The sequence below is a fragment of the Artemia sp. Qi Xiang Cuo genome, chromosome 11 (assembly GCF_049724085.1).
Source record: "Artemia sp. Qi Xiang Cuo chromosome 11, ASM4972408v1, whole genome shotgun sequence".
Taxonomy (NCBI): Eukaryota; Metazoa; Arthropoda; class Branchiopoda; order Anostraca; family Artemiidae; genus Artemia; species Artemia sp. Qi Xiang Cuo.
In genome coordinates this window covers 33434078-33447747 of record NC_142804.1, presented here as the reverse complement: position 1 = coordinate 33447747, position 13670 = coordinate 33434078, and the positions used below count along the sequence as shown (strand labels likewise).

Here is a 13670-nt window from a genome sequence, read left to right as displayed (position 1 = left end):
AACTTACAACCCTTGCCCTGAGAGCTGTGGGGGAGTTTCCTCCTCAAAGACATAATCTCTATCTGGAAATCAACTACGCTGAACAAAATGGCTATCTCAAAATTTTGAATGGATGCGTTTGGGGAACTGGTGGGTGTGGAAGGGGTGTTAGTTGCCTTCCAATCACTTTTCACCCTAAAAAAGGGCACTAGAAATCTTGATTTCCAATCGAATGAGCCCCCTTTGAAGTTTTACGACGACCCTTCCATATGAAGTGCCTCTGGGAAAAAAATAAATAATAATAAAACATTGCAGCCGTATGGCCTTTACTATAGGCAAAGCTGTAGCGTTGCCTCTGATATTTACTTATTCAAGTTACTTACTTGACAATTCCACCGTAATATTCTATCCATACTGAAGATTGTGCATCCAAAGAGGAAGAAAGACAAATGAAAACAGTTCTGTAGGAGAATTCAGGTAATTCTTCTCAAAATTTTTGAAGTGAAAACCAACTTAGTTTATAATACCATTTGTCGTACCTGCACAAGAAATAATCTTTTTTGAAATTTTGATTCATTTGTAAGTAATGAAGGGTTTTTGTATTTAGGGACAGGTGAAATAACTCCCTAAGCCTAAAGGCACATTTCTGTTGAGCTGGGGAAATTTTCCACAAGCATGTCGATATGTAAAACTGTCCGCTTTGTAAATCTTTTGTGTCGAAGCTACTCGCCTGGAGTTATTCTTAAGTACTACTAAAATTAATTTTTTAAAACAAAGAATTAAAGGTTTATTTCTTCTTAAAAAAATTACAAAAAGAAACGACACTATTTTTCCCTGTATTGGAGGTGATTAGAAATTATATTAAAAATTTAAGTTTTGAACTAACAACAATAAAACTTAAAACGAACAGAAATTATTCCGTAAATAAAAAGATCATGGCAGTGTTGTTTCTAAACTAAATTTTAATCAAAAACGAGCAAAGATTAATTTAAAATAACAAAAATTTTTTCGGAGGGAATTAAAGAGCTAAGTTGAAACTTAAAACGAATACAAATTATTACTTTACAGCCTATCTAGCGTATATCAATAAAACCAGTGCAAATAAATCAACTGGTGATATTTCCCCATGTTTGTATGATTACAGAAAACTAGCACTTTACTGAAAACACAAAATAATATAGTAGTTTTGGTACGGTAAAAGTAAACCATTTAAGGACACTTTTAACAGTATAAAAGTAAAGCATTTTTAGATTTTGCTTTATTTATTTTTTTTTGTTTAATTTGGCATCACCTCTGCGCAATGAGCTGAGTTCAATTATTGACTGTCATTTTGGATCTAAAGAGGACATTTCATGATTATTTTGTAGACAGGTTCGAAGTGAAATAATTCATTAGTATCAAGACTACAGACTCGCTTTAAAATTTGCATCACAACTTGAAATTCTCCGTTTTATAGAGAGAAATAACTGTATTTCCAGAGTGCATATTACGGTTGATATGCTCTTCCTTTCGAGTAATACTAGGTGAGACCAAGATGTTACCTGATAGATCAATCCATTATTTTTAATGCTGTTTAATGACTTTGAAATTATTATTTTTATGCCTAAGTTTTTCAGATAGTTTTTAATTGTATACTGAAAGTTACTGATATCACAGCTCCCGTAAGACTATGAAAAGCGTCATAGAGTAGTTTATTGTTGTGAGGCTACGTACGAGATTTACTTTTGAATCCTAAATCAATATTTTTTTTTTATACTTGGCTTTTGTGTTTTCAGTAAAGCGTTAGTTCTGTAATCCTACAAACATAGGGAAATATTACCAGTTGATTTATTTGCGCTAGTTTTATTGTTATATGGTAGATAGGCTGTGAAGTAATAAGTTTTGTTCGTTTTAAGTTTCAACTTCGCTCTTTACTTCCCTCGGAAAAACTTTGTTTTTTTAAATTAATCTGAGTCTAAGTCTGTGAATGTCGAGAAAATATGCAAGTCGTCTCTACCTAGACCTCCCACTGGCATGTAGAGCTGTGGCTTTTGCTACTTGAGTTATTTTGAGGCATGACTGCCGGCCAAAAAATGGTTTTACTGAGTGTTTGTCAACCAAAAGGCAGTGAAATGTCAAGTGTTACTTTAAAAAGGTCTTAAGCCCTAAAAGCGGCCGATTTTCTGTATTTAAAATACACATAAATGTAATCACTGATTATGTTTTCTTTTGCTTCATCTAAAAAGTGTTAAAGGGTTTTACACGTCCTAGGTTTGTATTATTATTATTCTTTTGTTTTGCATGGTTTATCCTGAATGATTTAACTTTGTATATTGGAAATTTTTCATAAAATTGAGATCCAGTTGCTCCTTTGTTCGCAATGGAAACTTCAAAGCTTTCGCTCATCCTAGCTCAGGTCGATACAAATAACTTCCTTATCAAATTTATATTGGATAATTTTCTTGCTCTTATCTAAGCCCAAGTAAAAGTATCTTATTCTTTGCGTTTAATATAAGTGCTGCTATGAGAATACTATTCTGAAAATTGACAATGGGAGATCAAGTTCAAACGGACCCTGCAGATTTAAATAACCAAACTAAAGTTGTAAGTCAGTTGCTTATTCCTAATTAGGACGCTACATCATGACAGCCTATGGACTGGAAGGGCCAAAATTTGCAAATGTTTGTGCAAATGGGAGAAATAGAGTGTGGATGTAAATAATTCCAACATTGTCTATGAAGATGTCTGTTCCCAAAGCTTTTTGTTATTCCTTGAAAACCGGGCGGAATCCCGACCACCTTTTCAGTTATGAAGCTAAAGGGGAAGTTTTTCAAATGAAAGCAAAAAAAAAACAGCTTTGGAATGCTGACCAATGGTCATTGATCCGCCGGTACCGACAATATTTTAGCCTACTCCAAACGAATAGAAATAATCCTAAATATGAGGGAGGGTTCCTCCTCCTTAGGCCCCCCCCCCTCGACACTAAATTTGGTAGGTACTTACGTGTTATCGCGACTACATTAAAGAAGTAAAGTTAGGTTAATCACAGTAAAATATGCCAAAATATGATGAAAATATAATATTTTAGTAACAAAATTGTGGAAACTACAACAGAGAATTATGGAAAGTAGGCCGCCCAGAACGCATTATATCAAAATCAAATACATAATCTAACCACCTCTATATATTAGATTTTTAGTCAAAATATACCTGCATAAATACCGTTTATCTCGCTTAGACTGAGCTAATTGCCTCCGAGTGGCACAGAAATCCGGTCAAACAGTTCTTGGTAACGAACTGTAAGTAAGGAGCGACCCGGCTCAATGGTGACCGAAACTCTAAAAAACGGAATTTTGATACCAATAGATACATCAAAAGAATCAGATTTTAATTCTGATTTCAAATGTATAAGTTTCATCGAGTTTAATCTTATTTATCAAATGCTACGCGCCTGAGAAAATTTGGCTGATTTTTGAAAAAATGAGGAAAGACACCCTAAAAGTTATAGAACCTTAATGAAAATCACACCATCATATTCAGGTTATCAGAGAACCCTATTGTAGAGGTTTCAAGCTCCTATCTACAAAAATGTGGAATTTTCCCTTTTTTGCCAGAAGAAAGATCACGGATGCGTGTTTATTTTTTTTTTTTTTCCCAGGGATAATCGTATTGACCCAGTGGTCCTAGAATATCGTAGGAGGGCTCATTGGAACGGGAATTAAAAGTTCTAGTGCCCTTTTTAGGTTACCAAAAAAATGGAGGGCAACTAGGCCCCCTCCCACGCTCATTTTTTTCTCAGAGTCACCCAATCAAAATTTTGAGATAGCCATTTTGTTCAGCATAGTTGAAAATCTAATAAATATGTCTTTTATGATGACTTAATCCCCCATAGTTCCCAGGGGAAGGGCTGCAAGTTATGAACTTTGCCCATTGTTTACATATAGTATTGGTTTTCGGGAACTATACAGACATTTTCAGGAAGGATTTTTTTCTGATAGGGGGGGGACTGGAGGAGGGGGTTGCTTGGGAGAATCTTTCCGTGGATAATGTTTCCTTGGGGTAAGGGACATTTCTATGAAAGGGGCACCGGATTTCTCAGCATTATTTAAAAAACGATCAGAAATTAAATAAAAAAAAAACAAGTTTTTTTTAACTAAAAGTAAGAAGCAACATTAGAACTTAAAACGAACAGAAATTATTACGTATATGAGGGGGTCCGCCCCCAAGTCAATACCTCGCTCTTTACGCTGCAGTTTTTTTTAGTGATTTGAAAAGAGCTGTCTATTATAGTTAAACGGCGTTTGTGATCCAGGGGTTTGGTATTTAAAAAAAATTTTAACTTTAGCGTAAAGAGCGTGGTATTGAATAAGGAGAAAACCAACTCATATACGTAAAAACATATACGTAATAAAAGAAAAACCATAAAAAAAAGCGATAAGGCTCAATAGTAATCGAAACTTTAAAAAACGGAATTTTCATGTCAATAAATGTACCAAAAGAATGGGCTTATATTGATAATTCTAAATATATAAATTTTATTAAGTTTAGGATTACTCATCAAAGGTTCCCCCACAAGGGAAAGAATTTTAATGAAAATCACACCGTCAGATTCAGCGTATCAGAAAACCCTATTACATCGGTTTCAAGCTCATATCTGCAAAAATGTGCAACTTTGTACTTTTTGCCAGAAGAGATCACGGATGCGTGTTTATTATTATTTTTTTTTAAGGGGTAATCGTACCGACCCCGTGGTCCTACAACATCAAGAGAGAGCTCATTCGAACTTAAAAGTTCGAATTAAAAGTTATAGTGCCCTTTTCAGAGACCAAAAATGCTGGAGGGTAACTTGGCCCCCTCCCATGCCCCTTTTTTCCCAATTTTTGTCTGATTCACAAGGAAACAAATTTTTTTGTACTTTCATCAGATATATTTATTATAATTAACGGCCTTTGTAATTAAGGAGTCATTCTTAAAGAATTGGAACACGATTTGAATTTAACGTAAAGAGCGAGGTATTGACTAGGGGGCGAACCCCATAATATACGTAATAAAAATATACAAATATAGAAATTCGTTACCTAAGTTAATTTGTAAATTACGCCAGAACCAAATTTAGAGAAAGCCATTTAGCAAAAGAAAAGTAAAATTAATATGCAATTTTTTTTACTTATTCAATGACGGTGAGCCAAAATAAAAGCTGCATTAACTAAAAAACGACCAGAAATTAAATAAAAAAAAAACAAGTTTTTTAAACTGAGAGTAAGAAGCGACATTAAAACTTAAAACGAAGAGAAATTATTCCGTATATGAAAGGGGCTGTCCCTTCCTCAACACCTCACTCTTTTCGCTAAAGTTTTTTATTGTCTAAAAAAATAGAGTGGCGGGAAAGTCATACTTTAGCGTAAAGAGTCAGGCGTTGAGGAGGTGATAGTCCCTCTCATGTACGGAATAATTTCTGTTCGTTTTAAGTTTTAATGTCGCTCCTTACTTTCAGTTTAAAAAACTTGTTTTTTTTATTTAATTTCATTACAGATCGTCTGACCAATGGTCAAACGATGGACGTTGAATGGTCGTTTTTAGCTTTCTTTAAAAAAAAAACAACCTTATATTCCTAGTTAATAGCTATTTGTTTTTCACATAATATTCAGTGTTCCAGGGAATTTGCCTCCAAGACCATGTTTTTTTTATACGTCAATCTTTCTAATTGGAATAGCTGTTTTGACTTTCAATCTCAGAATTATGTTTTGTCATGATGGGACCTCTTGCCGAAACGACAAGCAAAGAGCCTAGGTTCTTTTCTAAAATTTTCAACTCATAAAAAAAAAAAAATGTAAAACTGGCGATTTCTGTTCAAAGAACCCTCTTCTGATATTTACGACCATTGGTTTGATTCGAACAGCCTCCTTTGACCGTAATTTTGCAAAAGAGAAGGACTTAGAAACTTTCAATTAGGCTATACAGGAATACATCTGCTCCTGGTATTCAATTCAAAATTGTACAATACCCTTTCTTCTAAAGTTTATCCTTTAGCCCTGGGGCCTAGTATATAACATTTTTGTAATTTGTTCATTTGTATAAAAAAGAGAGTCCTTGGGATCTTGAAATTGTTTTAGATGAAATCTCTGTGCGATTCCAACAATTTATAATATTCTATAAATATAGATATTCATCTTTAGTACAAATATAGCCTATTATGAGTATTCCATGTATTTCTGACGTCATTCGTATGAAAAATGTTGAGAAAAATGTGACTATGGAAAGAGCATTCCAATGGAAACTTTTACTACTGGAAGAGTTGAACCCGTAAATCTCGGATTAGAAATCCAACGTGCTATCAACTACGCTGAGTTTGCTTCTATCATAGTGTCGTAGAAATTTCGAAAAGGGCTCACTTGATTGGAAATTGGAGTGGCTAGTGCCCTTTTTAATAGTCGAAAGTGATTGGAGGGCAACTAGCCCCCCCCCCTCCCCACGCCCATCATTCCCCCCAAACACATCCAATCAAAATTGTGAGATAGCCATTTTGTTCAGCGTAGTTGATTTCCAGATAGAAAATATGTTTTTGAGGAGGTCACTCCCCCACAAACCCTCAGGGTAAGGGTTTTAAGATATGCCCTGGGGACATATAAGAACGAAGTTTGCACAATGTATTATTTTTTTTTCTTTAGACCAGGGTACTTTGCGTAAAAGGAGTCGCCATGGAAACTTCAAAAAGGGCTCAATGGAATGGAAATTAGATTGGCTTTAGTCCTTTTTAATAGTTGAAAGTGAATGGAAGGCAACTGAACCCGTTCCACGCCCACCATTTCCCGAACACATCCAATCAAAATTTTGAAATAGCCATTTCGTTCAGCGTAGTTGATTTCCAGATAGAAATTATGTTTTTGAGGAGGACACTCCCCCACAGCCCTCAGGGCAAGCGTTGTAAGTTATGCCCTGGGTGCATATCAGGTTTTTATAGAAGGGGTTGTCGTAGAAAATTCAAAAAAGACTCATTCGTTTGGAAATTCAATTGGTTAGTGCGCTTTTTAATAGTCGAAAGTGATTGGAGGGCAACTAACCCCCCCCCCCCTCTCACGCCTACCTTTTCCCCAAACACATGCAATCAAAATTTTGAGATAGCCATTTTGTTCATGGTAGTTGAAAGTTCTGTATATTAGGTCTTTGACGATGACAACCCCCCCCCCCCCCGCAGCCCTCAGGGCAAGGGTGTTAAGTTATGCCGTGGGGGTATATAAGGTTTTTATAGAACATGTTGTCGTAAAAACTTCAAAAATGGCTCATTCGATTGGAAATTGAAATGGCTAGTGCCCTTTTTAATAGTCGAAAGTGATAGGAAGGCAACTAAAAACCCTTCCACGCCCACCATTTTCCCAAACTCATCCAATCAAAATTTTGAGATAGTCTTATTGTTCCGCGTAGTTTAAAGTTCAGGAAAATATACCTTAGAGCAGGGCATTCCCCCCTCAGTCTTCAGGGCAAGGGTTATAAGTTATGCCCTGGGGGCATATAAGTTTTTATTGAAATTTTTGTAATTGTTGAAATTGCTGTTTGTTGTAGAAACGAAAAAGAACTCATTCGATTGAAAATTCAAAGGGCTAGTGCCCCTTTTAATTGTTGAAAGTGATTGGAGGGAAACTAACCCCCCTTTCTCGCCCATCTTTACCCCAAACGCATCCACTCTAAATTTATAAATAGCAAGTTTGTTCAGCGTATTTGATTTCCAGCTAGAAATTATGTTTTTGAGGAAGAAACTCCACCACAGCCCTCAGGGCAAGGGTTGTAAGTTATGCCCTGGGGGCATATAAGGTTTTTTATAGAAAGCGCTGTCGTAGAAACTTCAAAAAAGGCTCATTCGATCGGAAATTCAAAGGGCTAGTGCCCTTTTTAATAGTCGAAAGTGATTGGAGGGCGACTAACCCCACTCTTACGCCCACCTTTTCCCCAAACACATCCAATCAAAATTTTAAGATAGCCATTTTGTTCAACGTAGTTGAAAGTTTTGGAAATTAGGCCTTGGAGGATGAACCCCCCCCCCACAGCCCTCAGGGCAAGGGTTTTAAGTTGTGCCCTTGGGGCATATAAGGTTTTTATTGAACGCGCTGTCGTAGAAACCTCAAAAATGGCTCATTCGATTGGAAATTGAAATGGCTAGTGCCCTTTTTAAAAGTCGAAAGTGATTGGAAGGCAACTAACAGCCCTTCCCCGTCTACCATTTCCCCAAACACATTCCCAATAAAAATTTTGAAATAGCCATTTCGTTCCACGGAGTTTAAAGTTCAAGAAATTATACCTTTGATTAAAACACTCCCCCCACAGTCATCAGGGTAAGGGTTATAAGTTATTCCCTGGGGGCTTGTAAGTTTTTATTGAAATCTTTGTCGTAGAAACTTGAAAATGGGCTCATTCGATTGGAAATTGAAATGGCTAGTGCCCTTTTTAAAAGTCGAAAGTGATTGGAAGGCAACTAACACCCCTTCCACGCCCACCATTTCCCCAAAAACATCCAATAAAATTTTTGAAATAGCCATTTTGTTCCACGCAGTTTAATGTTCAAGAAATTATACCTTTGATTAAAACACTCCCCCCATAGTCTTCAGGGTAAGGGTTATAAGTTATTCCCTGGGGGCTTGTAAGTTTTTATTGAAATCTTTGTCGTAGAAACTTAAAAAGGGGCTCATTCGATTGGAAATTCAAAGGGCGAGTGCCCTTTTTAATTGTAGAAATTTATTAGAGGGCAACTAACCCCCCTCTCACGCCCACCTTTTCCCCAAACACATCCAATCAAATGTTTTAGATAGCCATTTTTTTCAACGTAGTTGAAAGTTTTGGAAACTAGGTCTTTAAGGATGACAGCCTCTCCACCCCCACAGCAATCAGGGCAAGAATCGTAAGTTATGCCCTGGGGGCATATAAGGTTTTTTATAGAAAGCGATGTTGTAGAAACTTCAAAAAGGGCTCATTCAATTGGAAATTGAAAGGGCTAGTGCCCTTTTAGTACTCGAAACTAATTGAAGGGCAACTAACCCCCCTCTCACGCCCACTATTTCCCCAAACACATCCAATCAAAATTTTGAGATATCCATTGTGTTCAACGTAGTCCAAAGTTCTGGAAATTAAGGTGGTTTAGAATGATAACCCCATCAGAGCCCTCAGTGCAAGGGCTGTAAGTTATGCCCTGGAGGCATATAAGGTTTTTATAGAAAGTTGTTGTAGAAATTTTAAAACGGGCTCATTTGATTGAAAATTGATATTGCACTTTTTAATAGTCGAAAGTGAGTGGAGAGTAATTAACCACCCTCTCACGCCCACCATTTCTCCAAACACACTCAATCAAAGTTTAGAGATAGCCATTTTGTTCAACGTAGTTGAAAGTTCTTGGAATTATGTATTTAAGGATGACAAACCTCCCAGAGCCTCCAGGACAAAGGTTGTAAGTTATGCCCTGGGGGCATATAAGGTTTTTATAGACAGAGTTGTCGAGAAACTTCAAATGGGGCTCATTCAATTGGAAATTGAGAGGGCTAGTGCCCTTTTAATAGTTGAAAGTGATTGGAGGGTAACTAACCCTCCTCTCACGCGCACCATTCCCCCCCACACATCCATCAAAATTTTCACATAGCCATTTTGTTCAACGTTGCAGAAAGTTCTGGAAATTAGGTCTTCTATAATTACAACCCCCCCCCCCCCCCATCCCGCAGGGCACGGGTTGTAAGTTATGCCCTCAAGGCATATAAGTTTTTTATTGAAAGGGTTGTCGTAGAAACTTCAAAAGAGCTCATTTGATTGGAAATTAAAAGGGCTAGTGCCTTTCCTAATTGTTGAAAGTGATTGGAGAGTGACTAACGCCCCTCTCACACCCACCATTTTCCCAGACACATCCAATCAAAATTTTGAGATAGCCATTTTGTTTAACGCAGTGGAAATTTCTGGAAATTAGTTCTTAGAGGATAACAACCACCCTCATAGCTCTTAGGGTAAGGGTTGTAATTTATGCCCTGAGTGCATATAAGGTGTTTATAGAAATTGTTGTCGTAGAAACTCAAAAAGGGCTCATTCGCTTGGAAATCAAAAGGCCTAGTGCCCTTTTTAATAGTCGAAATTGATTGGAAGGCTTGACCTTTTTATAGTAAAGATCGATGTGGGTTTAATGTATTGTTTTGTTGTTGTTGTTGTTGTTGTTAAGACTCGAAGACACTTTGTTGGTTTGTTGGTTAGACACTTTGTATCGAAAGAGATGTCGTAGGAACTTCGAAAAGGGCTCATTCGATTGAAAATAGAAAGGGCTGATGCCCCTTTTAATAGTCGAAAAGGAATGGAGGGAAACTTACCCCCTCCCACGCCCACCTCCTATTTGCCTTTATGTTTAAAACCTAAATGTTGCCATAAGATTAAATCAAAATGCACTGTGTTAATGCTAATTCCCAATAAGGCATCTCAGCAGTATCCTAAGAACGACTGAGGGTATTATGCTCAAACTTTCGGGGCTACTTCTGCTCTTAAAATTTAACCAAATCAAAATTGCGTAAGTGTATCCAAGCTATCAAGGAAAGTAAACATATTTTTTGTGAATGGTATCAAGTGCTTTATTTCTGGTCAACTAGAGGAGGTATGAAACTAAATTAAGCACTACTATTTGTGTCCAGAGTTTTAATAGGGTGTATGTCGTTAAAAACTGCTTAAAATGTTTCACTAGTATACAAATAGCAGGCCAAACTATAAATTCTTAAAAAAAAAGAGAAGATTTAAAATATTATTTTCTTTTTCTCTGTAAAGACTATGTCAATATAAAACGAACATAAATTGATTAAAAAAGCTTTTTCCAAAAAATAAGTTTTTCAAAGAAAAGTAAAGAACTCCATTAAACAAACAATTAGCAAAAACAAAGTAATCTACCAAGCTTGAAACTACCACAAATCAGCAACGATAAATAAATGAAACCCAAAACGAACAGAAATTACAATAAATAACCGAGTCAAACTCAAAATGAGCGGAAATTAACATAAGTTGGGCGCAAAACTCCTATGCCTTTCCAAGGCCAGAAAAAAAATTTGCATTTTGCTGAAAAAAATACAAATGAATGTGCATTGTCAGTCTAATATACATATACTGATATTTAGTAATCAAAGTGTTAATATTATTTTATTTATTAAAGTTATAAAAGTAAAAACATTTATATTTTTTTCAGTAAAGTGCAAATTATGTTCTGGCCCAAAGTTTCCTCATTTTGATGGGTTATCCAACCTTCTTGAAGGCCGTATCTCAAGATCGTTAGCTTTTGGCAATGAGCATTTTAATCCGGCTTAATCTACATTATTAAACGGGAAATAGTTGAATATTTGTATATATTTTTTGTCGGAAACGCGCTATATTTTGTTTCTGAATATTGGTGCACTAACATTTTCTGGTGTAAAAACGATACAGATAGGTCACGACTTTGGGAAGATTTGTTCCAGCATCCCAACACCCTGAATGTATGTTTCATGAATCGTCTGCTGACTAAAATTAGAGACCCAGCCACCGACAAAACTGTCAAAAAACCGATTTTACAAGGATGAATAGAAATCACGTCATTACTATTCTGTACTTTCTGATCTGAGTTAATTTTCTATGAATTTGTATGGAAGAGAATTAGCACATTAGATTGCTTTGACGACATTTTTTTAAACACAATAGTAACTTCAGCAATATTTATTTTCCGATATGAAAAAACATTTTAGATAAGTCACGACTTCAGGAAAATTCGTTTAGACCCTTAATTTCGGAAAAATATTCTTCATATAAATGACGGTTACGTTTATATTCGTGTCTCGTCCTTGAGTTTTCCTTTTTTAGTATATTAATCAAAAAAACTTTTTCCACAAAGTCATTTTTTCAAAGAAAAGTAAAGGACTCCATTAAACAAAAATGAGCAAAAATAAAACCACATAATCTACCAACCGTGAAACCACCACAAATCAGCATCGATAAATAAATGAAACCCAAAACGAACAGAAATTATAATAAATAACCGAGTCAAACTGAAAACGAGCAAAAATTAACATAAGTTGGGCTCAAAATCCCTATTCCTTCCCGAGGCCAGAACATAATCTGCACTTTACTGAAAAAAATATTAATGTTTTTACTTTTATAACTTTAATATATCAAATAATATTAACACTTAGATTACTAAATATCAGTATATGTATATTAAACTGACAATACACATTCATTTGTATTTTTAACACCCTTTTAAAAATCTGGACACAAAGAGTACTGTTTAACTTAGTTTCATACCTCCTCTAGTTGACCTGAAATGGAAAACTTGATACCATTCGCAAAAAAATCTGTTTGCTTTCTTTGATAGCTTGAATACACTTAGTGTTTAATTAGAAAAAATCACTTTACTTTTTTTGATAGCTTGGATACACTTACGCTATTTTAATTTGGTTAAATTTTAAGAGCAGAAGCAGCCCCAAAAGTTTGAACATAATACCCTCAGTCGCTCTTGGGATACTACTGAGATACCTTATTGGGAACTAGCATTAACACAGTGCATTTTGATTTAATCTTATGGAAACATTTACTTTTTAAACATAAAGTCATATGGGAGCGTGGGCGTGGGAGGGGTATTAGTTTCCCTCCAAAAGCTTTTGACTAATAAAAAGGGTATCAGCCCTTTCTATTTTCAATCGAATGAGCCCTTTTCGAAGTTCCTACGACAACTCCTTCGATACAAAGTTCCCTGGTCTAAACAACAACAACAACAACAAAAATAATACATTATACCCACATCGATCTTCACTATAAAAATTTCAAGCCTTCCAATCATTTTCGACTATTAAAAAGGGCTCTAGGCCTTTCGATTTTCAATTGAATGAGCCCTCTTTGAGTTTCTACGACAACACTTCCTATAAACACCTTATATGCCCCCAGGGCATAAATTAAAATCCTTACCCTAAGGGCTGTGAGGGTGGTCCTCATCCTCTAAGACGTAATTTCAAGAACTTTCAACTACGTTAAACAAAATGGCTATCTCAAAATTTTGATTGGATGTGTCTGGGAAAATGGTGGGCGTGAGGGGCTTTAGTCTTTCTCCAATCACTTTCAACTATTAAAAAAGGCACTATCCCCTTCAATTTCCAATCAAATGAGCCCTTTTGAAGTTTCTACGAAAACTCTTTCAATAAAAACCTTATATGCCCCCAGGGAATAACTTACAACCCTTGCCCTGAGGGCCTAGGGGGGGGGTTGTTATCCTCAAAGACCTAATTTCCAGATCTTTCTGCAACGTTGAACAAAATGGCTATCTGAAAATTTTGATTGGATGTGAGGAGGGGAATGGTGGGCCTGACAGGGGGGGTTAGTTTTCCTCCAATCACTTTCAACTATTAAAAAGGGCACTAGCCCTCTCAATTTTCACTTGAATGAGCTCCTTTTGAAGTTTTTACGACAAATCTATCTGTAAAAACCATATATGCCCCCAGAGCATAACTTACAACCTTTGTCCCGGAGGCTCTGGGGGGTTTGACATCCTTAAATATATAATTCCAAGAACTTTCTACTACGTTGAATAAAATGGTCATCTGAAAATTTTGATTGGATGTGTTTGGAGGAATGGTGAGCGTGAGAGGGGGGTTAGTTGCCCTTCAATCACTTTCGACTATTAAAAGGGCACTAGCCCTTTCAATTTTCAATTTAATGAGCCCTTTTTGATGTTTTTACAACATCGC

The 13670-nt window shown here is 36.1% G+C and overlaps 1 protein-coding gene across 7 annotated transcripts in view; it reads left to right on the top strand.

Annotated features, from left to right (window-relative positions):
- Positions 1-13670, top strand: part of ome (dipeptidyl peptidase 4 omega) — a 123624-nt gene that overhangs the window by 36290 nt on the left and 73664 nt on the right. For 2 of the 7 annotated variants that reach the window (XM_089096718.1, XM_089096717.1), the window contains exon 1: positions 2452-2562. The exons of the other annotated variants lie outside the window; for them this stretch is intronic. In XM_089096718.1, the coding sequence (XP_088952844.1) occupies positions 2509-2562 (54 nt within the window). In that variant the 5' untranslated portion in view covers positions 2452-2508. Of the gene's footprint in view, positions 1-2451; positions 2563-13670 lie in introns of those variants that run through there. 7 annotated transcript variants of the gene reach the window in all.